At 37.1% G+C, this 27,213-nt stretch overlaps 2 protein-coding genes across 2 annotated transcripts; both read right to left on the bottom strand.

Annotated features, from left to right (window-relative positions):
- Positions 1-804: 804 nt before the first annotated feature.
- Positions 805-12,492, bottom strand: prune (prune exopolyphosphatase). Its single transcript, XM_081389351.1, has 8 exons — positions 12,344-12,492; positions 7,296-7,400; positions 6,944-7,146; positions 6,317-6,501; positions 5,946-6,104; positions 5,738-5,832; positions 2,780-2,938; positions 805-2,377 (listed from the first exon to the last, which is right to left on the bottom strand). The coding sequence occupies exons 1-8, from the start codon at positions 12,380-12,382 to the stop codon at positions 1,967-1,969; spliced, it is 1,356 nt and encodes a 451-aa protein (XP_081245477.1). The 5' UTR covers positions 12,383-12,492; the 3' UTR covers positions 805-1,966.
- Positions 12,493-12,760: 268 nt separating this feature from the next.
- On the bottom strand, positions 12,761-27,142 carry myo1eb (myosin IEb). The gene is made up of 27 exons (XM_081389350.1): positions 26,727-27,142; positions 25,300-25,437; positions 24,028-24,117; positions 23,602-23,696; positions 23,409-23,496; positions 22,604-22,693; positions 21,743-21,874; positions 21,360-21,494; positions 21,123-21,255; positions 20,822-21,018; positions 20,390-20,470; positions 20,211-20,297; positions 20,040-20,126; positions 19,773-19,940; positions 18,514-18,599; positions 18,129-18,210; positions 17,707-17,912; positions 17,447-17,591; positions 16,501-16,615; positions 16,149-16,318; positions 15,820-15,965; positions 15,522-15,668; positions 15,242-15,399; positions 14,570-14,644; positions 14,286-14,478; positions 13,654-13,823; positions 12,761-13,559 (listed from the first exon to the last, which is right to left on the bottom strand). Exons 1-27 carry the CDS (start codon positions 26,727-26,729, stop codon positions 13,483-13,485), a joined length of 3,294 nt encoding a protein of 1,097 aa, XP_081245476.1. The 5' UTR covers positions 26,730-27,142; the 3' UTR covers positions 12,761-13,482.
- Between the last annotated feature and the right edge of the window lie 71 nt (positions 27,143-27,213).

Below are 27,213 nucleotides of genomic sequence, written 5' to 3'. Positions count from 1 at the left end.
GAATTTCACCGTCTTCACGCGAATTTTCCGCTCGAGTTGAATTTTTTCAACTTGCGCGGAAGACGCGATTGAGGCGATTATCGAGATTTCGCGGCAAACGCGTCGCCCAATTCGCATCATTGCGTCTATTCGCGTCTTTGCATTGACTTTGTATGTAATCTACTCGCGCAAATAATTAAATTCCTATTTGGTGTGAACACGCCATAATAACAGTTAATAAGCCAGTGACCCTGGACCACAAAACCAGTCACATGGGTAATTTTTTTGAAATTGAGATTTATACATCATCTGAAAGCTGAATAAATAAGCTTTCCACTGATGTATGTTAGGATAGGACGATATTTGGCCGAGATACAACTATTTGAAAACCTGGAATCTGAGGGAGCAAAAAAATGGAAACATTGAGAAAATCGCCTTTAAAGTTGTACATTTATGTTTGCGACTGTGCTGCATCCAATCAAAAATAAATGTTTTATATATCTACGGTAGGGAATTTTCTAAATATCTTCATGAAACTTCATGATAATTTTGACCCATACAATGTATTGTTGGCTCTTGGCACAAATATACCCGTGCGACATGTGACTGGTTTTGTGATCCATCATCCAGGATCACATATAACAAATCAAAAGGACAGTTCATGATAACAACCCTTTTTTAAACCCTACTTTTAAAACCTAAATCATCAAATAAATTATATAATATAGCATACTAGAAATCAACAAAATACTAAACTTATACATTTTAAAACTCAAGTGATCAAATGCTTAACATGCCTCACACACAAATACAACCGAGGTCTTTGGTAGTTAATGGTAAAATTTAATAGAGTAAAATGCAGGTGCCCTGATTCGAACCAGGAGCAGGTCAGTTAACACCTATAACATGCAAAAGGCCACAGAGGGGTTACACTCACTTTTCATTCACCAACAATTACTCTTTTACGATATTAATGGGGAATCATGACAAGATGTACTATTCCGATGCATCTTCATTTACATCCGCTGTTGAGTGAGATCAATTTAAGATCTATAATTTTGACTCATCCTAACAGGAACTGCTTGTATATGCTTATATACGCACACTGGAAGCCTAGCAGACAAGCAGGCAGCACTGTGAAAATATTGATTTATTATACATGTATATTATATATTTTTATGTATGTGTATATGCAACTAACTTTCATAGTTTCACACAAATTACGGCTAAAAAGTAAAACAGTGCATATCGGTATCCAGATGAGATTAAAACTTCTCTTGCCTGCTAGGCTAACACTGTACGAGTACTGTAAATGCCTTTTCCACTCACTTTTACAAGTCAAGGAACAAGTCCAAATAATTTTAATGCGGGTTTCAATGCCATGCAACAGATATGGTCTGCAGACAAGCTAAAAATAACTTCTTTAATGCTACAAAGAATGTTAGTGGCAACAAAAGCTATGATAAATACCACCTTATAATTACTTGTATAGTAACGGAAATTAATTCGGAATTAGTTAATTCTATCAATTGTCAGTCGCTAGCTTGCACTGAGTGCATATTGTCAATATTAGATCTGAATAAGTTCACGTTTACCTGGAAATAGTTTGGACCACACACCAAAAAAGAAAAAGGTGTGGGGGAGTCAAAGCCACAAATTACTCAATCAAAGAGTAATTTAGAAGATCAAATTTGAATACTACTGAGACCAATAAATAAATGGGCTAAACCTGAAATTTTACAGACCTTTTTATGACACCCAAATTTTAAACATCTTATATATGATGCATTTATGTAATGCTCCATTTGAATCATCCTGTACCTTTCGTACTTATCGTACCTTTGTGAGTTAACCAGATCAAAAAAGTGCCATTACATTCTCCTGCCCTGATGCACTGCCCTGTATGTCCACCGCATCCTCTTAAAGACGCAGAGGGACTTCACTTCTCCAGCTCTTATCCAAGACTCTCTTGGACAACAGGTCTTCATCATTGTCCCTCAGGAGACGAGTCCTCCATGCTGGCCATCTTGCTAACTTTCTCCACCAAAACCTCTGGGCTGATTTTTGGTAGGCCATTGTCCAGTGGACAACCCTCAACCAGACTGTTCATTGGCGTTGGAGGAAACTGAGTATCGTCCTCAATCCCAGCGTCCTCAGGACATTGCTGTGAGTCACTCTGGTCCTGATAAGAATAATAGTCCAGATCTAGGTCTTCGATGTTCCCACTTTGAGCCACTTTCCTTTCCCTCTCCTTCAGGAAGTCTGTGATTATGGGCATAACCTTCTTACGGGACGCCAGTGTGTTACCCTGTATATAGGCCTTCACGTCCGGATATGGACTGCCCATTGGCTTAAGGTCCAGACTGGGTGTTTTGGCTTTTTCTAGTGCTTTACTCATCTATGAAAAACAATATATATAGATATCAATTAGAACAGATTCTCAACTTATTTTATACACTACATTTCAAAAGTTTGGGGTCGGTAAGATTTTGTAATTGTTTTGAATGAAGACTGCAATTTAGAATAACTGTTTTCTATTTTAATATATTTAAAAATGTAATTTATTCCTGTGATGGTAAAGCTTTTCAGCATTATTACTCCATTCTTCAGTGTCACATGATCCTTCAGAAATCATTCTAATATGCTGATTTGGTGCTCAAGAAACTTTTCTCCTTATTATCAATGTTGAAGACAGCTGTGCTGCTTAAATTTTTTTTTGTGGAAAACATTTTTTTTCAGGATTCTTTGATAAATAGAAAGACTTTGATGAATTTATTCAAGTGTAAAGTGTACTGAGTACCTCTTCTCTGTAGACAGTGCTGGAACTGTAGACGGCTAGCTGTCGGAAGGGCTCCTTGTTGTCTTTGAAAGAGATTGTCATTGCGACCAGCAGGTTGTAGCTGTGTTTGTGGCAGAACTCACAGAGGTCCTGCTGTAGGCCATGCCTCTGAAGAAAATCCTAAAGACAGAACAGCTCTTTTAACATATGGGCATTACATTCACAAACTGATCTGGAGATACACATTTCCAACGCCCAATATTGTTCTTCTGCCGTTTACTGTTTTGACTCCTTTGAATTCCAACATATATCTTTTTTTCTGCTGTTAATAATAAAATAATAAACATTAAATAGATGAAATTATTACTTTGAAGAAATAAAGTGAGATTCTGTGGATACTGTTTATTTACAAGTGTCATAATTTACATACTGGGGCCGATTTTGAATCTATAACTTTCTTATGCCATGTTAAAAAAAAAAAAATCTACAATGGTCCCGTCTCCTGTACTATGAACAAAGTTTTGATACACATCTGATTCAGCAACATTCTGTCTTATTATTGTATGTGTACTAACAAGAGGACAGGAGAGTCAGTCACGGAGGTTAACGTCTGGTGTAATCAGTGGGTGTGTGAGACGAGCCGCCCAGCCCTGCGGTGAGTCTGGGTGTGTCTGAATTGGACTCGTTGTGCTTCAGTATTAATGAGGAATTCATGTCATGAGTCATGAGGATGGGCACATGAGCACATGTGCCCACAACAAGAGCTTCTTACTTATCTGAATCTACATTCCCTCTTTGAGGAACCAAGTACTGAGGCTAAATGCATAGCACAAACACAATATTCACTTCATTCGAGAGGAAACATGTAATTTGCATGAGATCTTCTAAATTTAAAGTCCTGCCAGAGTGTTTCAGAAAGCCTGCAATTATGCAATGAGATTCCATACATAACTTAAAGGTTATAGAGATTCTAGAGATGCACCAATACAGTCACCAATATTTATAACCAAAATATAAGCTATTGCAATTAGCCACAAGCGTGAAACAGCAGATCTTTTGATTTTGGCCATGAATCAAATGTCACTGTTTACTTGCGCTATAAGTATTATTAAATATCAAGATGAAATCCAAAGATATTTTTAAGAACACAAGAGTACATCCTGCAGGTGCAGCGAATAATAATAATAATCATTTTTATTTAGAGTTTGACGAGGCAGGATATTGAAGAACAAAACCCTGAAATGTATCAAACATAACACATACTCAAGACAACCTTATGTACCTAATTTAAAACAACAACAAAACAGATACACAGAAAACCTGAAATACACCAGGCTTCATACAATAAAACCTATAAGTTATTTATAAAACAATTTAAGAGCACGTGGAATAAAAGAAAGTTCATGTCTTATTGTTTTACTCCTGGGCACAACAAATTCCCTGCGCTGCTGTTGTAGATAAGTAGGTGTTGGAGCCACAGAGAGGAAACAATGCAGTGGTGATGAACTGTCCTTGAGTAGTTTAGTAAAAGTACGTATAGTGGCCTCGTCGCGCCTCTCACTCAGTGATGGGAGAGTGGAAGTTGGAACACCTATAATCCGACAGCAACGTTTTTGGACCCTCTCTAACTCATCAGAGACCTTTAGGCAGTCCACCCCATGCTGGGCTAGCGTACTCAAGAACTGGCCGTATAAAAGTAAAATATACTTTCATTAGAACATCACAAGGGAGACCTGCGTTTTTAGCAACACGGAGATACTGGATTCTAAGACGCACCTTCAAATCATGTACTTAATGTGGGCGTCCCACGACAAATCAGAAGAAATTTGAACTCCAACTCCAACAATTGCTAAGTATTGAATCTCATTTAATAGAGAATAAAAATGACTAAGCTTCCTGTGAGTAATGTGTAATGTTCCATCGTAACTTCTTTGTAGGGGTGTAATTAAATCCTTTAAAACATCATTCATATACAAAACAGCAATTTGATGACATAATTTCAAGAAATATGCAAAGAAAGTGGCAAAATATCAGAATCTGAAGATATCTACATAAATATCTGTACAAATATCAGTGTTTGTTAAAGGGGGGGTGAAATGCTCATTTTAACTCAATCTCCTGTTAATCTTGAGTACCTATAGAGTAGTATTGCATCCTTCATATCTCCAAAACGTCTTTAGTTTTATTATATTTATAAAAGAAAGATAGGCTGTACCGAGTCTTTCCGGAAAAAAACGAGCGGCTGGGGGCGGGCCGTGTGGGAGGAGCTAAAGCTGTGCTAACCGAGCTAACAACAACACAGAGAGACATTTGAAGCAGTTTACTCACCGCATGCGACAGCGAACCTTTATCATTGTGACTGCTCGATCCTTAAGCATTAGACGATCTGCAAATCCGTCGATCTGGGCTTTGTTTATAAAACAATCATCGTCGAAATGCAGGGAACAAAGAGTCTTGCACAACCTCTGTTGATGCTTCGAAAAAACAAACTCCATCCACTGTTCCCTTAACGCTGGGTTCTTTGGGAATCTGTGCAGGTTTGTCTTGCCCTAGCAACCAAAAACCCACTTCTTTGGTGACATTGACTTCCCTAAAAGCCGAGCAGAGCGCTTTGAGGTAACGTACTGCTTTCGCTCTCTTCTCTCTCTGGTCTACGAGTGCGCGCGCGCCCGCGGAGAAGTGCCCTTAGGACCCATATAAGGAAATTCCGCCCTATCTTACGTAAGACAGAGCCATACTCGAAAAAAACTTTCCGAAACTTGTGACAAACCGGAAGGAGTATTTTTGGAACAAAAATACTCCTTCAAACGTACAACTTAACTTTTGAAACTTTGTCCATGTTTAGCATGGGAATCCAACTCTTTAACAGTGTAAAAAACTCAGTATGCATGAAACAGCAATTCACCCCCCCTTTAAAAGCTGTATCAAACAAAAACGTCCAAATCACCATGAAGTGAAAGATGTCATAACAGTACTGACCTCTAGTGTCATGTAAATGACACTGACAGCCAAGTTCAGATCCCCAGTAGATGCAGCTTTCATGTCTTTCAACAGCATCTGCTCCGTGGAGAGGCCTGAAGTACAGAGCAGTATTGCGAAATGTCTTCTGATGAACACATGCTTTATAGTTTTAATGAGTCTACAAGCAGTTTGCTTCATTAACCTACACAATAAAAGATTCTCTCACCTGACACGTCAAACTTGGCATTCTGTAGCGACTGAAACAGAGCGCCCCTCGGAGGCAGCTTTGGAAAACGCTTCTCCAAAAAGATGGCGTACTGGCTGTCCTTAGGGGTGACTTTACCTGCCTCAGGTGCCATGTTAACACAGTCTAGGATAATGCCACCTGTCAACACAAGGCAGAAATACATTCTGCAAGTTAACAAGATTTTATCTTTCTGCTGACATCTCACATCTCTATCATATTGCATGTACAAGTCAATCTGCTCCAGCTAAATGCCACTGAAGACCACGCTGAGCCCATCTGATGTCTAACAGATTGAACAGCAGTCATGCTGACATTTCTCGCTGTGTTTAACATGTCGCCATGACACTCACCGTATAAAAGCTGAGCCACTTGTTGGTCGAGTACCTCAGGTGCTTTTTGGGCAATGATTTCTGTCACCAAGGTGGCACAGGAGCCCACGGTCTCCACGGTGACAGGGCAGGAGGGAGATGAGGGCCTCTGTTGGAGATGATGGTCAATCACTTCTACAACTGCATCCTCTAGCTCACTGTCAGCACTACAGAATAAAACAGATTTATTATAAAAGAACAGACAGACCTAAATCATTTCAGAACTTGGTTGGCATTTGAGGTAGACATAAATAACCATTATTGTAACAATATTCTGATATTTATTTTTGTTGCCATTTATTTACATACAATTAGCCATATATTTGCAGTTATTATTATTATTATTACAGTACATGGATATCCATATATACGATTTTTCAATGTTTTTGAAAGGTGTCTCTTAAGCTTACCAAGGCTGCATTTGTTAGATAACTAATACAGTAAAATAATTATATTGTGTATATATATTAAAATGAAAATTCACTATTTAGTTCAAGTTCATGAATTAGTTCAAATTTGACTCCTTTATCATTCCTTTTTTGATGTGATTGTGAAGATGGAAGATGAAACATGGTGCAATACATGTATTGAACTGAACAGAACACTGACCTGGGCAGAACATTATGGTCAACCAGGGTCAGCGTTAGCTGTTTGTTCTTGTGAAGGCCGTGGAGGTCCACCTCGTCCCTGAAAAGCAGATAGTCCTGCGACAGACCGGTTTCTCTCAGCAGAAAGATGCTGTCAGATCGCAAGGGAAACTCAGCCCGTGGGATGTTGAGTACAGGCACCGATAACCTCTTACAATCAAGACTCTACAACAGGTCAACAATAATGATGAACAAAACAATAATCCTCAACCTCCAGTACAGAATTATCACGTCTATTATCTCCACCACAATTTAAAGCTTTCCAAGAACAACATAGCAGATATGATTGGTTTATTAGGTTGGAGACTGCATACCTTTGAAAGAAAGTAGGCGAAGGTCAGGGCTGATACCATGGAGTCCATATCACAAGCCTCATTTCCCATGACGACATGCAGCCCTGGGCTGTTCTTACTACAACCCTGAGAATGAAGGAGAATAATGTCACAAGCTATTGGACTAATATAGGACAATAATTCATTATGTACAACTGCAAGCCTAGTTCTTCATAACAAGGCTTTGGTGGCCTCTATTAAACTGCAGGCTGAAATACAAAACTAAAATGTCTGTGGTTTTTGTGACATGTGTGCACTGTGCACACATATTTACATCACGTAAACTACATGACAAGCTGAAAATGTATCCAATAGGCCTTCATCTGACAAACAATGTTTGACCTATAATCAACAAGTCACTCTATATCACTGACAGCCAGTGTGAGGAGTGGTGCAATGTGTCAAAGATAAAACACATTCTGAGGCTTCTCAACAAACATAGTCCAGCAGTGTATTCCTTAACAGATGACAACAAAACAGATTTTCTTTAATGTTTAATAGGCTATTTGTTTTTAAAGTTGTTCTTATAGTACATCCAAAAATGACAATTCCATCATAATATACTCAACTTCTTGTGTTCGAAACCTGTGTGACTTTCTTTTATCCATGGAACATAAAAGGAGATGTTGAGTGCTTTTTTACATACAATAAAATTAATTTAGTGATGAGGGGTTATCAAGAAAAGAAGCTCCATATAAGTTGTGCGTACAACCTACGTACAATGTAGTCAAATGGTATATTTGTGTGAGGAACAGACCAGAAATGTCTTTCTTCCAAGTCAAATCTCATTTGCATATCCACATTTTTAAACTTGCCATGTGAAGACATATTAATGTCAAATGGCTTAAAATTTTGCATGTCTTGTAACCGATTACATAGCAAGTATGATTAAAGGCCACGTTCACATCACAGTTCAGTTATTTTCAGAAATCACAACCGCATTCTTGGAAAACCTGCGCTGTGTGAACGCAACCGGACTGGACAGCAAGTTGTCTGCCACATCATCCAGTGCGAGAGGGCCGCTCTGCACTGCACAACCACAGCACAGTCTATGTTGAATTTAAATTTCATTTAAATAAAAATTGAAATTGAAATAAAACTAAATATAAAAACTTATTGTATAGGCAAAATTTCTTATTTTCATTTAGTTTAACTTTACGTGCTAAAACTAAAACTGAAATAAAAATAAATAAAAAACTACAGATATTATAAAAAAAATAATAAAAATGCATTACAAAGTTACTAAAACTTGAGCTAAAATGAAAAATATCAAAATAAAAATGAATTCAAAATATTAATAAAAACTAATAGTACTTCAATGATACCTAAAATAACACTGGCTTCATAAGACAAAAGGAATTTACACTACCGTATAAAAGTTTGGGGTCTGTTAGATTTAATGTTTTTGAAAAAAAGTTTCTTATGCTCACTAAGGCTGCATTTATTTATTTATTATATTATACATTTATATGAAAATACAAAAAATAAAACCTGTAAAATCGTGAAATATTACTACAATTCAAAATAACGGTTTTGTATTTTAATATATTTTAAAATATAATTTATTTCTGTGATGCAAAACTGAATTTTTAGCATCATTACTCCAGTCTTCAATGCCCATGATCCAGACATGGGGACTTGTGACTTGGTGACTTGGACTCGAGTCGACTCGAGTCGCTATTTTTATGACTTGTGACTTGACTTGACAAAAAATAAAATACTTGAGACTTGACTCGGACTTGGAAGTTAAAGACTCGGGACTTGACTTGACTTGAGACACGATGACTTGAATGACTTGAGTGTTAATCACATCATGTTTTCAGTTTGAATATAAAATATATAAATTATTTTTAAAAATAAAGTTGATTACCCAGCTGGAGCGCAGGCTGAGAATAGCGTTGTCATGACTGGATCACGACACTATCATCAGTCGCGCGCGCCCTCTCGTACCTTGCACACCACGCCCACTTAGATCAGATATCATATCAACATGTCAGCCGGAGGGGTACTGACTCCGAGGGTCATCGCTTTCGGCTTCAAGAATTATTCACAAGATGGCAAAAGACGAACAGCGCTTTGCAAGACATGCAACATTAACATCGCGGACAGCCAGACAGAGCTGCGAACTCACGCATTCACCGTGAGAGACACGCGACACTTTTCACATGCTCTCACGCCACACATTCATTTTCTCACGCACAGAAAAATCGCGACGCAAGAGCAGGTTACTTATGATATAAAAAAATCTCAGCTCTCAGATTCTGTCACTTTTATTACGAAATTCAAACAATACGTTTTGGCGCTTATGTGACGCGACAGATCCCTATAGCGACAGGTGAACCGATCATCTCTAGCTAGTAAATAAACACGAATGAACAATGTTGAAAGATACAGTAGGCTACAACTTATGTATAAATGTATATTCCTCATACCAAATATCGACCAATCAATCAAACAAATGGGTCAATAAAACAGCTGGAGAACAAATGTCACATAACATTTACCCCAGGAAAGCCATTTGATGACCTAGCACGTTAGTTGGCTAGAAAAAAAAAGTATTTTTCTAAATATGTGTACTATTACATATTTATTATATTTATTATATGCATTATATATCTCTCTGTATGTTTACAGCATTAGGTGAGTTGTTTTTTTCTTGAGAAAAATGAATGGCTATCTTGTGTAGCCTACCTAATATTTATCCAAATGAGTCAATATTAAATCAGATCACAATAATTGAATTGAATTTAAATAATAAAAAAGCATAGCTTACCAGAAATTGTACTATGTAAACATTGTAACATGTTGTCACTAAACCGAATACAATTCAGTTTAGTTACTAAAATGTTTTGACAATCACAATACACTTATTGTAAACACAGTTTACGTACAACATTAAACTTCGATACATTTTAAACACTGTTGGCAGAAGTGAAAAATAAATAATTTTATGAAGTTACAATTTTGTTTGATTCCATGGTGTATTTTACTGAACATGAGTATTTACAATGCAAATCCAAATTGTTGTAATTTATTGACAGTTACTTATATCTGGTCTTTTCACTTTATTTAGATCAGATTCTGCAGGTAAAATTACAATAATAAGGTGACTTGACTTGGACTTGACTTGACCTACTACAGGACTTGACTTGACTTGACTTGACATAGCCTGTGACTTGACTTGACTTGACTTGCCCAAGAAAAAAATACTTGGGACTTACTTGAGACTTGAAGGTTAAGACTTGAGACTTACTTGAGACTTGCACATGTGTGACTTGGTCCCATCTCTGCCATGATCCTTCAGATACAATATGCTGATTTCGTGCTCAAGATTTTTTCTTATTATAATCAATGTTGAAAACAGTTGTGCTGCTTAATATTTTTAGGGAAACCAAACTTTGTAATACCTCTTTTTCAAGATTTTTTGAGGAATAGAACATTTTTAGAATTTTTTTGCATCTTGCTAAACAAAAGGATTACTTTCTAGAATAAAAAATACTGACCTCACAATTTTGAACAATAGTGTAGTTATGGACTAGATTAATGTTACTTAAAATGTGCTTTCTTTTTTTGGAGCTTGAGAACCCACAACTCTACATCAAAGCCAATTTGCTGGACCACTTGTGAGACGAAGAGCACTTTTAATAGAATAACACTGAGTGCATCACCCTGGATTCAACAAAGCCTTTTATATCTCGCCATGATGACTCCTCGTCCAGCGTTAATTAGCATTTGGCCTTCTCCATTACTCCAGCCGAATACAGAAGGCATCTGTGACGTCAGCATTAGGATAAATGATGTACTCTGATCTGGGCAACCAGCTGGGGTTTGTTTTAAATACTGAATGATGGACTGTCAACACAGACTGACTGAGCTCACAGCTGGCACAGACCAGGGGTGAGGCTTGTTTAGGGTGAGCTTTTGGCAAGCTCCCTCTCTTCTCATGTGATAATCATCACCAAAAACCTTGTTAGATGGGGAAGTGCAGGGAAAAAAAGGCTTATTCATGCCCATATGTGCACGGCCGGTGGGACAGCACAGGAAGTTAGTCACCGCAATGTGAAATGGACCACGGGATGGTGAGTAAACAGTACAGAACCTGTGGGTCTTGGGTCAGTGTGGAAAGAACTCTAGTGTGCACTCTCTATTTACAACCTCATGCTTCAATGCAGACAAAAAGCACTTTAACCACAAGTGCAACCATATCATTTTTTCAATCATTGACTAAATTAGTTAAAGAACCCATTTCTGCTTGCTTCCTTGACCTGAGAGTCTCAAAGTAAACACACAGGACATCATAATATCTGCCCAGCAGTTGGTGAGCGCAGGTGTCAGGGTGTTTGGGTTTAAAACAACAGTGTTTAAGCTATAGAGACGCACTGCTGTTGGATCATATGCAAAGGACAGTCACAGCAGGTGTTATTGTCTCTGCAAATAGGGCCACCTTCAGTCTTGAAACGGAGCACATTAAGCTGTAAAACTAGAAAAGTGGGAATTGTTCTTATTGACTAAACACACTGGCAGAAAATAGTAAACATATTCTAGATGGATTTGCACCAAACAGCTGAACAAACTGACCTTCTTAAACTGCTAAGCATGGCAAAGCTGTGTGTGTGTGTGTGTCATTGCCTGGTACATGAATGGTGATATAAAAACACAACAGTTAACTCTTTTTGTATAAAAAACACTATAATAAAACGTGTAATTAATATTGCGCAACAAATGTAAACAAACAAACTTGTGTGCTTTCTCTCAACGCATGTGATGTGGTCGTTTCTATCATTGGTGCATGCGGTCATACCATATGACTTATGTCAATATCAAGTGTACATCAAACAAAGCAAGCATGCATTATTTTTCACACCAAGCTATCATATACTGCAAACACACGTCTATGAATGTCCCTCAACATACAGAAAGTGCAAGAACTGGCCACTGACCATATTTTAAGTGGGTAAAATGGTAGTAGCCAAGCCAACATACCACGAGCAACCCTCTCTTTCTTTAAGCGTACAGTACCATAATCTTACCTTGATCACATCACGACAGCTCCGTAAATATGCCTCCATTGTTACACGGAGCCCGAAGGTTTTTATGTAACGAAAAATCCTAAAGGAGTGTAAAATGCCCTTCAGTGCCTCTGAAATGTGAAGTGTCTTAGCGGCTGACTGTGTGCAAGTTGAGCAAGGGACGTTACATTACGTACGTTACGTACGCCTCCTCGAGTTACGTCCTGACGCTGACGTCACATTACGTGCTGAAAAATGTAGTTCTGCGGAGTTACGAAAGATGAGTGAGTTTGTAGTTTTTAGTCCATGTGTGTTACCTTTAAGACCAACGGCTAGTGTACTACTTAAAAGTTGACAATTATTTTAATCACTTTTGAAAATGTTTTGAAAACCAAAAATATCTATCATTGAGGATTCATCCTGCACTAAACAGATTTTGTCCAATCAAATGCTTACAAGAATGATAAGTCCCTCGCTCGCTCTAAATACACCTGCTACTGACTAGCAAGTAGCACATTATGGCTCACGGATGTGATGCAACTAAAAAGCAAAATACATAAAATAACAAAAATAAAAAGGCAATGAACCCTTTAATATGTCCCACTCCATCTTTCTGCTTCATTAGGAATTTTGTTTATAACGGGAAAAGAATTGTGTTTGTCAAAAAAACTATCACAGGCCTTTAAAACCATTTTCATGATGCTTATAATGGAAAAATTAAACAAAAAGTGTTCCATTTTATTTTCGTTCTATGAGTATCTGAAAACAGCTTTCTGATTTTATACAATTGTACAATATCTGTAAAAAAGTAGCATTTGGATCTTTAAAAATACAACTTCAGTAAAATACAGTACATTAAAATATCGATTTCTCCAACAACACATTTAAAAACCTATAGTGAAACAATTATAGTTTTTCTTCTACATTTATGTCTAATATTACGTTCTATAAAAAATTAATCACATAAAAGTTCATCGGGGTATAAAGAAGGATCCTACTGAATATTAACAACACATTGTTAGAGTGGCACCTTTTGCAGTAAACATCTATGCACTTGGGGATATGACTTGGCACCAAGCTGTTTTGATTTAATGCTGATGCTTTGTTCTTCTTGATCTAATTTCTGCGATGAATCACATTTTGTCCAATAGCATGCCAGTTTAAATCTTCTCAACATAGTTGCCAGGAAACTGGCCTTCCTTTCCTCGAAGACGGCCAACCCACCAACCTGAGGGGTCTGGAAAGACAGCACATCTTGGGTTAGTGCAGAATTCACTTACCCAATATACCCAGTATAAAGTTCACTTTTAAATGGTATAAAAATAGATTACCTTCACGTATGAGTTCTATGATTTCATCTGATTGAAAGCTGAGCTCATCAGTGTCTTGAGCATCATAAGGGTAAAGTGCTCTGCATTGTAGGATGCGGGGTTTGGGTTTGGGTTTGGGTAGCCCTGACCCTGGGAGAGGCTTGTACTCTTTCGAACGTCTGCGTTGCATCCTGAGAGAAAAGAGCGATTATTTTCTTTGAAAAACTGAAATAACCAGAAACACTAAAAAAAAACTACCAAGTAAAACCTGAAACTAAACTAAAATACATTTCTATGAATCCAAAACTAACTAAAATAATATAAAGAAATATATATATTTTTTAAAAATGATAAATAAAAAAAATCTAAACATTTTTAGTTTAAGGTATCTCTGACAAAACTAAACTAAAATTGAAAAAATATATATAATTAACCTGTAACAGAATTTATTTCCCCCAAAAGTGTTTGAATTGCTATTGTTAACTTAATTGTGTCATGTACATAATTGCCCGTCATGTACTGATCTGTGAAAACTAGTTCCAGTTAAATAGGTTTTCAGATTGTTAAGTCTTCAGTTAGTATGGCTTGGAGGATAAAATATTGATGATTGCTTTTATTAGAGCTTCCTGCTGTCATATGAGCCATCATCTCACCCTGCCACGCCTTGATCAGGAACTTTCATGAAGCCCATATCGGTGTAGATCTGACTCTCGAGCTGACTGCGGCGAGATCCCTGGAGTCGGGGAAGGGTGGGCTGATCCATACTGGACTGCTGACGGAGCAGAGAGTTCCTAACGGCGGGCTGCCCTTGAGATCCTCTTCCTCGACCAACAGACCTGGGAGCCTCTGAAATTACAAGCCATTAAAACATTTTAAAGCCATTTCTAAAACAGTTTAGTAGCAATTTTAGTGAAATATGTCAAATTTGTGGTCTTACCACGTGAATTCTGGCCTACATTGTGATTCTGGTTCCCCATGTGCCTGCTCTTTCGGTTGTCACGCCGAGTGGGTCCTGTAGAATTGATAAATATGTAACACAAATTTTTTATTAGTTTCCACAAAAATATTCTTAAAATATATTAAAAGAAAACAGTTACTTTAAATTGTAAAAATATTTCACAATATCACTGTTTTACTAGCATAAGAGACTTTTTTCACAAACATCACAAAATCATATCAACCCAAATATATATATATATATATATATATATATATAAAATTTTTTTTAAACAATATTTCTTTACAATCTCAAAATGGTCTGCAAAATGGTTGTCAATGGTGTAAGACCACTAGATAGTGATTATATGACCCATAAAGATATTACAAAACATTTTGCAAACATGACTAAACGGATGGAACACAATCTATATGAGGTTAAACCCAAAAATGAAAATTCTGTCATCATTTATGGAAGTCTATGGGGCCCATCAACTGTTTGATTACCAACATTCTTCAAAATATCTTCTTTTGTGTTCAGCAGAAGAAAGAAATCCATTCGAGTTTGGAACAACTTGAGGGTGAGTAAATGAAGACAGATTTTCATTTTTGAGTGGTACTGTAAGCCGCTAAACTAGTTTTACTAAAATACGGAATTTCAACACAGACTCACTTGCGTTTTTAGGCAGACCGGGGCCAATACTGACAGTCAATGCCTTGCTGCTGGGCTTCAGAACTGCATCGTCCCCCTGACCCATCTGAAACTGGATCTGTCGAGAGCCAGCAGATGCAAACGGACCCCATCCCCCTTTCTTCACCTTAAATTCAAGTCTGAGTGAGAAATATGTTGAATGTTAGGATTACAAGACCAACATATGAACATATGATAGTTTTTCTGAGTATGATGTAATACAGCACATGGTAAATTTCACAGTTAGGGAAACATTGCTCACAGGTTGTTGAACTTGAGCGGCAACTTTTTCCGTGTTTTTTCCTCGTAACGCTTGTACAGCAGACTGAGGAACTCCGTTTTAAAGACAGACTGCAGCACACTGTCATATTGATCCTCGTGCAGTATGAAGAGGTCATCCTGTAGTGTGCTGAGGAAAGAGATCCACCCATCATCATCATCATGCAATTCAACTTTTTCATTCTGCTGTAATTGTATGATTTATTAGGCATATTGAAGCTGTAATGTAGGGAGAAGACTCAAGTCCAAAAGGTTATCAAGCATATTGCATGATAAAGTACCTAAGAGAGACAGACTGGATCTTCTCCACCTCAATCTTCCTCTTCAAGACCTCCCGGATCTGGCCTTTCTCAGGACCCTGTTTCACCTTCTCGCGTCCAATCAGATAGAGGAACTTAGGGGTGAGAACGAGGTCACGCTTGACAGTCTGTGGGTGTTGAAACAGCATGTGAGTATGTGATCACATGAAACATGTCAGATGAACTACAATGCGCAGAACAAAACATCTGTTGCTGAGCAGCTTCAGTAAACTAGCACAAAATATTTTTTGACAGTTACCGAGGAAGTGATCCATGAGTTTCAGTGTGTTAAATGGGACTTTGAGTCATACCTTAAATCTGCGGTCGAATTTGACCACCACGTCAGCAAAGTCAATCCTCTCCCTGCGTCCCACGAACTGTCGAATCTCCGGGTGGTTGTCCGTGCCGATGTAGTCTCCCATGAAATTACGGTTCAGACTGTTCTTTCGTCTCTCCTTCTTGTTCAACAGGAGGTCAGAGGCTGGAATCGGTAAAGAAGCAATGTGATTTAACATCAGTTTCATCTGATTGTATTCCCAAGGCCTATTGATTGTTAGAGGAACAATGAGATCCGGACACAAACTTAGTCGTCTTTATATATAAAAAAATGCCTAAATTATTATTATGCAGGTATTAAAGTGAAGAATCTGAGTTTGCGCTCACCTTCCTCTCGCATGCGGACATACTTGCGCACAGCGATGTGTTTGCGCCAGGCTTGTTGGATTACTCGAGCATATCCGTTGTATTTTCTTTCCCTCATTTCCTCCAGCAGGAACAACTGTAGATCGACATGTCATACTTATTTTTTATAGTCATCACTGTGATTTCAGAATATCAACAAAATGCAAAGACAACCACGAAATGACCAAAATAACTTTGAGAAGTGTGTGTGTGTGTGTGTGTGAACATACAGAGTCTATTCTATATAAACAATGTTTTGGAAAAATAGCCACACAAGAAGCCATTTGAACAACAGCTGAAGAATATTGACCTAATATGACTGAATTACATTTAATCTTTTGCACAACGCCAGAGGAATGCATTTAAGGAGCCAAACTGAGAAGTAATTCAATTTGTCCATGACGAAAATGAACAGACCGACCTCTGTAAAAAATTTGTAACAATGGCAACACAGGAAGATAACATGGCCTCAAATGTTCATTTAATGAAACATTTCAGAAAACATCACATCAAATCATATGTTCACATTAATACCTTCAAGTTACAAACTAAACGGGTGGTCACACTACACTTTTCGTGCCACTGACTTGCATTCATACGCATGCAAATGTGGGAGACAGGAAACGCACGCTCGAGCGAAGTAGTTTTGCATTTCGCTGTTCCGAATTTCAAGTTTGTTGAACTGTAACCCTGTAAATTGGTATCACGTGAAGACGTGTGACCAATAGACGATTGATATGCAACAGAGTGACATTTTAGCTGAATTAAAAGAATGAACATTTTAATTTGCAGGATTGCAGTAAAGTGGAGCACATTTATGATTTTTTTTTAAATGTGCCACCAAGTGCGATGTCATTTTGCAACTAATGCAGTGTCCATAGAAATTTCAAGTGCTCAAATTCTAGTGTGACCGTGGTATAATACATACAGATTCTGGGGCCTTGATGAAGATTTTTGTCTTGCCCAGCTGGTACTGGTCAGAGTCCATGTTGACAGATTTTAAAAGGTGTAGGACACCCTGTTTCTCATCTCCACGCCACTGGGGCCATGTTTCTTTGGTCAAGATTGCATATCTGAACATAATAGAACAGTTAATTATAATACATTACATTTTATAAGTGCAACTTATCAAAATCCCCATATACAGCATTCGGCATCTTAATAGGAATTATTAAGTGGGGATTTTACCTATGCAGGAATTTCTTGAAGACACGTCGGAAGGCGTAGCCGGCCCTGCGCACACGGATGTTCTCTCGCAGTCCAAGATATTCCACCTGGTGTTTGACGCGACTTTCCTCCCAGTCGCGAGCCTTTTTTGTCTCGTTGGGCTTGATGCATCGAATATAGTGAGGGGTGCATTTCATTAACGTCTGGACAAGATTATTTGCTTGTTTCTGTAACGGGAGAAGAGAGAAAATCAGACAAAAATGTACGAGTATAATATTACATTCATATATAGCACAAAACTAAGTATACACAGGCCCCAAAACACTCGCCAGATGCAAATTGCATGTATGGTTGGCCAGTAACTTTGTTAGGAACTGAAACATAATACATGGTTTAAAATCAAATCGTAGGAATTTCTTTATTTCGTAAATCAGTTATTTCACCTTAATCTTTGAACCTGCAGTGGTGGGACGGCCCCTTTTCTCAGCCTCAAGGTTCTCTGGGAACAGATCTTTGATGAAGGCGCTATGGAGATGACCAGAAAAGGGATTAACCATTTCAAACATCTTTTTTACAAGCACATGGAAGACATAACCAGAGCTGACTCTAGTGAAGTAATACACCACAGAATATCTCTCACAAAATGAACTCATCATCCTCCATAAAAATGCTACACCATATTGATTTTATGATTTATTAATGTGACTTCTTATTTCATTAAAGAATTAAAGCTGAACTGCAGATATTCTGCATCAGTGCATGAGTGCATTAGGGGCTTTTAAAAAGCTTCAGCTGACACGGGCTAAAAAAAGCCAAATAACCACTTACAACTCACTGCTCTGCATGAGCTCGATGATGTCATTGAACAGCACATCCCTGTTCCTCTCACAGAAGCCGCTCACATCATAAGACACCTGGAAATAAGGGCTCTTATTACTCTCACCAAGAAGAGAATCAATATCAGTGTGACTACTTGCTGGAAGCAATCTCTAAAACACATCTATATTCAGTTATATTTCAATCCATCCATTCTCCAAACTGCTTGTCCTCTGTTATGTGCTGGGCCAAAGAATAATTTGATAAATTATTGCTGTTTTATGGAAACCATCAAGACAAACAAATTTGAAATAAGAGATTCAATCAGTACGTTTAATTAGTAAAAAGTCGAAGCTATGAGATGCACACACTGCATCCACAGTAGCCATACTAGAGTTCTACATGAGTCCACTTCCCTATCCGAAAAACCCGAGGTCTGTCTGACCCGAGAGTCCCTCGGACACCGGTTTGGTATTGCCAGTCATGAGTAATCTTAAATAAATTCTTTACCTAATGGACCCGAGAATAAGCCTACTTTCTATGTGCATATAACTAAACCCTCCATTCGAGAGAGTAATTGAGGGGATTTGTATATTAATATTAACTTTAATATAAATTTCCTTGTCATTTGAAGTGCAACAATGTTTGTGAGCATTTTATCTACTTGGAATTGCTCACCCAAGTGGAAAAATGATGTACCGTTGGCAGATATTGATAACAGAAAACCATCTAAATGCAGCTGATGCCACACTAATCAACTAAATCTAATGAACTATAATTAAACCATAACTGTATAGTTTTGTGTTTTTCCTCAAACAAAAATATTTGTGAAAAGAAAACATTTTCAGACATTTTCGACACACAAAAAATTGGCTTGAAGCAACTTGGCTTATCAACTTATGAATTTCATCTACAAATACGGTAGAAAGATGGGCATACTTTTAAATCTACATATTGCCATCGGGTCTTGGCTGATCTCATTTTATTGGGTCTGTCTCGGGTCGGGTTTGTCTTTTTAAAAAATTAATTTTGCCTGTCGGGATAGGATAAGAAGTGATTGGGGTCAATTCTGGTCGGGTACATATCTTAGGACCCGAAAAGGCCACTAAACCACACTACTTCCAACCATCAAAAAGATGCATTTTATACAGCCTGATTATGTTTTCCATTTATTCCTGAGTTTGAAACTTTATTTCACTAAAGATGTTTGCTAAATAGATATTTAGCAATTTATAGAGCTCTATTTGAACATTTAAAAAAGTGTCTCTTACCTTGCCTGCATAGTGGTGCACAATGAAACCTTTGTTCCAGCTGTTGAAATGCTCATGGGTGCCAATTTGTGACTGCAGTTTTTGCAGCAGAGTCTGGTCTGCACCTTCTCCTTTTGCATGCATGGTGGCACACACATCATCCAAGATGCTCATGATGCCAATAGGATTCTGGGTTATTAAAGTGCCCATTAGATGCCATTAGTCGAATGGGTGTTGTTATGCATTACAACCAATTTGATGCAGAAAACCCTGAAAGTGTAAACTCACCACTTTGGACTCGATTAAATCACATACGACTTTGTTGTTAAAGTACTCAATGGGAGTCCATTTGATTCCCTCCTGCACATACTCTTCCTGCAAAAGAGATAGCGGAAAACATCAGCAAACACTTCCATAGAGGCCTTTTAGTATTGGCTTATTAAAAATCATTATTCTCACCTGCTCCGCTTTTAGTGTGAGCTCAATAAAAATCTGCTGCAGTTTTTCATTCACAAAGTTAATGCAGAATTGTTCAAACCCATTTTTCTGGAGAGGAAAAGGCATGAGGTTATTTTAAATTAATGTGAGTGAAAAAGAAAAGAAGAAGAGATGCATTTAGAAAATACAACTAAATTCACCTGAAAGATTTCAAAGCCATAGATGTCCAGAACTCCAATGTTTAAATCCTCACGGTCTTTCTGCATTGCCTTGTTTATGACCTGCAAATGAAAGCAGAAACTAATTCAAGTGAATTTTCTTTTGCTTTTTGAGACATACACACTACCGAAAAGTTTGGGGTCAGTATAATATTTTAAAGAAGTCTTTTACACTTACTAAGGCTGCATTTATTTGATCAAACACACAGTAAAACAGTAATACTGAGAAATAATACACTAATAAAAAAAAACCTCTTTTCTATTTTCATATATTTTAAAATGTAATTAAATGATTAATTTCTTTCAACAACAACAAAAAAAAATCGTACTAACCCCAAACTTTTGAACAGTAGTATATACCATACGTAAAAACACAAAACGATTTGGTAATCTGAATCTAGCAGATTGACTTACATCAACCAAGTAGTCAAAGAGCCTAGAATACAGTGCTTTAGACAGGGCGTCCCGAGTGAATGAGGCCTGCTCCGTGTTTAAGGTGACCGAAATAGTCTCCGTCTTGCCACCCCACTTGCTGTCCATGATGCGACTGGTCAGTTTGCTCTTTAGACCATCCTGATTGATTCCCAAAAGGTACGACGGGAATGCCAGGACTGCAGCAGAGTGAAAGTGAATTATTTAAATTATTTCTTGTTTTGTACTAAATGGAATCAGATACAAAGACCAGCAAAATGAATAAATGCAAGCATAAACTCACAGTCTTCACTCTCCACCACAGCATAGTTGCCCTCCTCTCTAAAAGTGATGTTTCCAAGATGGAGGATTGCCGCCACAATCTGCAGCACAGTATCCTGTGCATCCACAGACAGGCCGACCACAGACATGGCAGCCTAAAAAATGTAATATTTATCATTTATCATTATGAGATTGTTTATATTGAATGGCAGGAACACAACCAGATGGTTTGTATTAGGATACAATGCTTTACACCCACCATTGTGTCTTCAAACTCCTTCTTGTCATTGACTTCATCCACGGTGTAGGTGCTGGACTGGTTTAAGTAGAAGTAGTAATCAGGGGTTGTGACGCCTAAATTCTCTCTCTGCTCCTTGGTGGCTCCTTGCAAGAGCTGACATGGAAACATTGGAAATAAACCAGTGGTGTCAACAACATACAAGACTTTTATGCAATTTAAAAACTAATCTTCAATACGCCCTGATTAAGTAGCATAAGCTACTAGTATGACACACAATACAATCCACAATAATGGCCTTGAAATCATACTGTCCAAACATGACACACAACAATTTGCCAACTTGCATTACACATCATTCCCTGCAATGACCTTTTCTTGTTTCAATGAGTTCACAGCTTTACCTGGTAGTATATATGGAAATTCCTTTCCCCATGGTTTTGAGACACTACTCTGGATTTTTCCAGGAGGAAGTTGGAAATCTTCCCACCATCAGGTTCTCCTCCTCGGCTGAATTGTATTTCAAAGTATTTTCCCTGAGGTATGAAATAAACACATCATGCAGTGAACTCAAAGCTTGTGCACTGACATTATTACATATTACGAGTGATGACATACAGTACCACTGCAGAAAAGGGAATGAACAGTAAAGCCTACTGAACTACAACGCCACGGTCTACACACACACACAAACTGCACTCCTGCAAACAAGCTATGACATGTTGAGAACCAGCATGCTCCAAATGACATTCTTAAAACTAGACAACACACCGATTCAAGAGACTGAACAGCAGAGAGGCTAATATGCTCCTTCTAAATAGATTTTTAAAATAATATTTAAAAAAATATATTTTATTAAAATAATCAATATTGTTTTATAATTTGCATATAATTAAATATATTCAATATAATTGAAAATAATTATTAATCTGTATTATATATGTATTATTAGTACATATATTTCTTTTAAAATTAGATTTATATTTTACTGTATATAAATGATACACAATATATACACAAAATTATATATGTATATATATATACACACACTTACACACACACGTATATACAGTACATGCACGTGTGTGTGTATATATATATACATATATACTGATATATATATAGAGAGAGAGAGAGAGAGAGAGAGAGAGAGAGAGAGAGAGAGAGAGAGAGAGAGAGAGAGAGAGAGAGAGAGAGAGAGAGAGAGAGAGAGAGAGAGAGAGAGAGAGAGAGAGAGAGAGACTAATCATTGCAGCAAGACTTACAAAGCGACTGGAGTTGTTGTTGCGGACGGTTTTGGCATTCCCAAATGCCTCCAGGAGAGGGTTAGACTGGAGAATGATGTCTTTAACATGCTAAACGAGAAAAGAGGAAACCACATGACGTCACAGACAGTTAAAGTATGCAATGTATGATATACACTAAACTCTGTTCATTTTTTTTAAAACTATGAAAAATAGTTTAAATTATTATTTTATAGTTTCAGATTCGTTCCATATACTTAATCAGACCTGGTATCGATCTGTTCAGAGTCACAGAGGAACAAAGAGATCACTGTTTCTGATCTCAGATAACAGTCTGGGTGATTTCAAGGGTGCAACATTTCACATAGAATGAGCACAAAAGGTGGGAAATATTAACAAAAGAAACAACCACACCCATGAGTTCACATGGATTTTGGGTTGAGTTCAATCTGGCTCTTTTTAAGCAAATGGCCATCTAGCCCAGAGATTCACAAACTTTTTTGTCAGCCACACCTGTTTGACCTAAAATACTTACATGAAGTACCTCCCTGAGGTTTTAGGTTTATTTAGCAACACATTTACATGTTCATGGTTCTCTGATGTCGTTAAATGGTGACATGACATGCAAGTCAACAAATAAAACACTTAATCTTTTAGCAAGTTTTTTTTTTTTTTTTTTTATAATTTTTTTTTTGTAAAAATTATTATAATAATAATTTTATTTAATATATATTTTATCATATTTAATGAATTATCAGCTTTTCATCAAACCCCCTGAGGCTCCTCCCAGTTTGGGAAACCCCGATCTAGCAGATGATAAACTCACCTGAACTTTAGGCCCACCTCCTGAGACTTTCGAGATGTAGCTCATAATGTACTTGGCTGCCACTGTCTTTCCTGCTCCACTCTCTCCACTGTATCACAGACACATTTAGATCACGTATAATGCAAACATTTGATGCCACACAAATACTTAAAATGCGCCTCATGGTGAGGGCGTCAGATCCTTGATCCCTGACCTGATAATGACACACTGGTTCTCTGAGTCAATCATCATGTTGCGGTACACATTGTCGGCGAGAGCGTAGATGTGGGGGGGATTCTCATACTGTGCCTGAGAAAAAGAATACATGTGCAGTTTAATACAGCTGTCTTGGAAAATTAAAAGTCACATTTGCATGAAATTGAGGTAGTGACATTATTCCGTAACCGTTAACACCTTCTGATTTGCATATGTGCTTTCTATGATTTAGCCACCCAGGGGAAGATGTTAACAAATACAGATCCGTAGGCAGTCTCTGGAAGCACAATGGGCAAGACTGGACATGCTATGGCATTGCTCTGCTCCGTCTGGCCATGTTTAAATGTCTTATCCTGCAGGAATGATTATTCAAATGAACTTTGATTCCATTTCATATTCATGTATTTAGGTGTGCTGTACTTACGGCTCCCTGATACAGTTCAATCTCACGGTCGGTGAAATATGGCAGCTGTTTAAAGGGGTTCACTGATATCAGCACAGGACCAATGTATGTCTGAGGAGTTGTGGTTATGGCAAAAACAAAAGCTGGTAGGTTGAAAAAAAAGATGATCACCTGTCGATCACAGAATCACTAGAAGCAGTATTGACATAAGCCTAAATTCAAGAACAATAACTAACCAGATATTTACTAGGGCTATTAAAGTTAACCAAAGCAAAAACTAAAACCATTAAAAAAAAAACATTTTTGTTGCTTGAAATAAAATAAATGTTAACTGAAATAAAATGCAAAAAAAAAAAACTAATATTGTATTTTCATTTTTTTCAAGACATCTCTCATTTTCATTTGTTAAACTAAATGAAAATGAGAGATGTCTTGAAAAAAATGAACTAAAATAACAAAAACAGAAATACGAATATAGACATTTAAAAAAAACCTAAAACTTATAAAAATGACAAACACACAACTAAATTACTAAAAATAAAATTAAAATGAAACTTTCAAAATATTAATAAAAACTATAATAGTAATTCAAAATATTCATAAAAACTATAACAGTATCGATAATAGTATATATGACACTGATATTCAAATTTTCAGAGGAAAATATAAGTGGTGCTTGCCAATGCAAAACTCGCCAGGGTGTTGCTATGCGGTTGCTAGGGTGTTCTGCATGGTTGCTAAGTGTTGACTTTTTGGTGTAAGACAATTGAGCCCACCCCAAATCTCTGTAATATTCAGATATGATATACCCGACTCCCTAAATAAAGTATTATACTAATAAGGCTGCATTTATTTGATCAAAAATACAGTAAAATATTGTAAAGTATTATTACAATTTAAAATAACAGTTTTATGTTTTAAAATATTTGTACATATATTATTCTTTGATTGCAAAGCTGAATTTTCTGAGTCTTCAAAAATCATTCTAATATGCTGATTTGGTGTAACATTTCTAATTATTATCAAAGTTGAAAAAAGGTGATGATTAATATTTTTTGTGGAAACAAATTATTATTTGATGAATATAAAGTTCAAAATAACAGAATTTATTTATAATAGAAATCTTTTGTAACATTATTCATGTCTTTATTGTTACTTTATCAATGTGATGCATCACTGCTGAATAAAAACATTTATTTCTTTCACCAAAAAAACTTTAGAAAGGTAGTGTATATGCAAGTATGCCAAACCAAATAACCAAATAATTCTTGTACATTATAGACATAAGGATACAAAAATGTAGTCATCCATGTATCTTTTCTTGAGGTTATCTGTGATGGCTTCTTCGCTGATCTTGGAGAGGAGGACCATGTCGTCCACACCACTGACCTTCACATTCTGGGTCTGCCAGTGATATTTCTCTTTGCTCCCCTGTGCGAGAGAGAACAGTTTATTTATTCAAACATCTCTGTTCACCTGGGATCAAATGCTGACATAGCCTACTGTTGGGTAAATAAAGCTTTAGATGCATCTTACAACTTTAAACATTTGCCGGCACTGCATTAGACAGACGGGCTGGTGTTCAGCAGAATTAATAAGTTGACAAGTTAATTAAAGAGTTAATAAATGTAAGAATATACTGATTAACTGAGAGCCAGTGGTAACCATGCACATAGGAGGAAATGACATTTATAAAATACTTTCTGTTATGAGTGCTTTCATAAGACGTTAAATGTTAAAGCCTCTGACACTTTGACAAGACTGGACTACGACAAAAACAAAACTACTACTGAGCTCCTGTATAGATTAGATTCACAAGCATTGTTATGGGATAGTTCTCCCAAAAATTAACTATTCTATAAAATTCTATGGAAGTCAATGGCTACCGTCAACTGTTTGGTTACCAACATTCTTTAAAATATCTTATTTTATGTTCGACAGAACAAAGAAACTCATAGCCTACAGGTTTGGAACAACTTGAGGGTGAGTAAATGATGACAGAATTTTCATTTTTGGGTAAACTATCCCTTTAAGTCAGGCATATAGTCCAAGTCTACAACAAAACAAAGAAACGTGACACAAGTCATGTTTCTTCTAATCCCCAAGCAATACATTTTAGGCAAAAGCTTAGTCAGGTGACTAAGTGTGACAATTAAAATATGTGATAAATATAACAAGAGTATCTCCTCCTTTCATAAGTCAAAAACAGTAAATCTGAGAATATGTGAGCTCCCTACCAACATCCGAATAGAAAAATAAAATTCCACAAATGTTTTATTCTCAGGCTTGAATTGATTTTGAACTCAAATTACTCTTAAGTTCAGTTATTTATGATCCCCTGACAGGCAAAACATTTTCCACCTAAGTTAATATCCTAAATGTTTTTCAAAAGTTGTTCCTGGACTATTTCTTTAGGCCATACTCGTGAGTTGGGATTCACTAGCTCTGACAGGAAAAATAATGGCGTAAATGTCTTCAAGCCAAATGAATCTTCATAAATAATCATTTGTTTACTCGACAATTAAAATGCAACTTCTATGTTGTGTAGTAGCCTAGTAGCCATGCCTATATCGAACAATCACAACTTTGTGAACAAGATTTAGAGCCAGCGGCAGCTTTTCTATTATTAACTCAACATTAAGAGCCAGCTGCAGCTCTTAATTGACTAACCCTAAATAACAATTTTAATAAGTAATTTCAAGTTTTTTAAGTGCACTTACCATGATGAATTAAAGGTAGCCTACTTCCTGTATCACACCCTTGATAAACTTCCAGTCCTGTGTTGGATTCCTCGAGGAATTCTTGCAAGCTTCAGGTGAAACTCCAGGATTTAACTAGTCGTCCATTTGATATTCCATCTATAACCTCCGATATAATTTCTTAATTATATCCAAAAGCGTAAACTCCTCTAGATGTAGTGTTTCATGTATCGGAAACACTGTAAAACGATTAAATAATGGGTTCCACGGGTGTTGTCCATGCAGCAGCAAGTGTAGGCAGGTATCGGAGTTTTTCCTTCTCTCGGTTGCGGAAGGAATCGCAGATACTCACACATAACGGCGCCACCCCACGATCCTGAACGAATTTACCTGCGCCACAGGTAATCACAGCACAGGAAAATGAGCCTCTGGGCCAGGGATGTAGCCAGTGAGGTGAAACGATTTTACTGGCTCACAACTCTTTCAAAATGTTATTTATAAAAAGGTA

Source organism: Scardinius erythrophthalmus (genome assembly GCF_964197995.2).
Source record: "Scardinius erythrophthalmus genome assembly, chromosome: 16".
Lineage (NCBI taxonomy): Eukaryota > Metazoa > Chordata > Actinopteri > Cypriniformes > Leuciscidae > Scardinius > Scardinius erythrophthalmus.
The sequence above is the reverse complement of the archived record's forward strand: the minus strand, read 5'-3'. Positions and strand labels throughout refer to the sequence as shown.

Excerpts from the sequence above, each read along its gene's own strand:
- prune (XM_081389351.1), bottom strand. The coding sequence starts at position 12,382 with ATGGAGGCATATTTACGGAGCTGTCGTGATGTGATCAAG. Across the intron at positions 7,401-12,343 it reads GCTGTCGTGATGTGATCAAG|GGTTGTAGTAAGAACAGCCC; the intron begins GTAAGATTATGG and ends CTTCATTCTCAG. Across the intron at positions 7,147-7,295 it reads TCGCCTACTTTCTTTCAAAG|AGTCTTGATTGTAAGAGGTT; the intron begins GTATGCAGTCTC and ends GACCTGTTGTAG.
- myo1eb (XM_081389350.1), bottom strand. Across the intron at positions 22,694-23,408 it reads GAGGTGGGCCTAAAGTTCAG|CATGTTAAAGACATCATTCT; the intron begins GTGAGTTTATCA and ends TTTCTCGTTTAG. Across the intron at positions 19,941-20,039 it reads ATTTAATCGAGTCCAAAGTG|AATCCTATTGGCATCATGAG; the intron begins GTGAGTTTACAC and ends TTAATAACCCAG.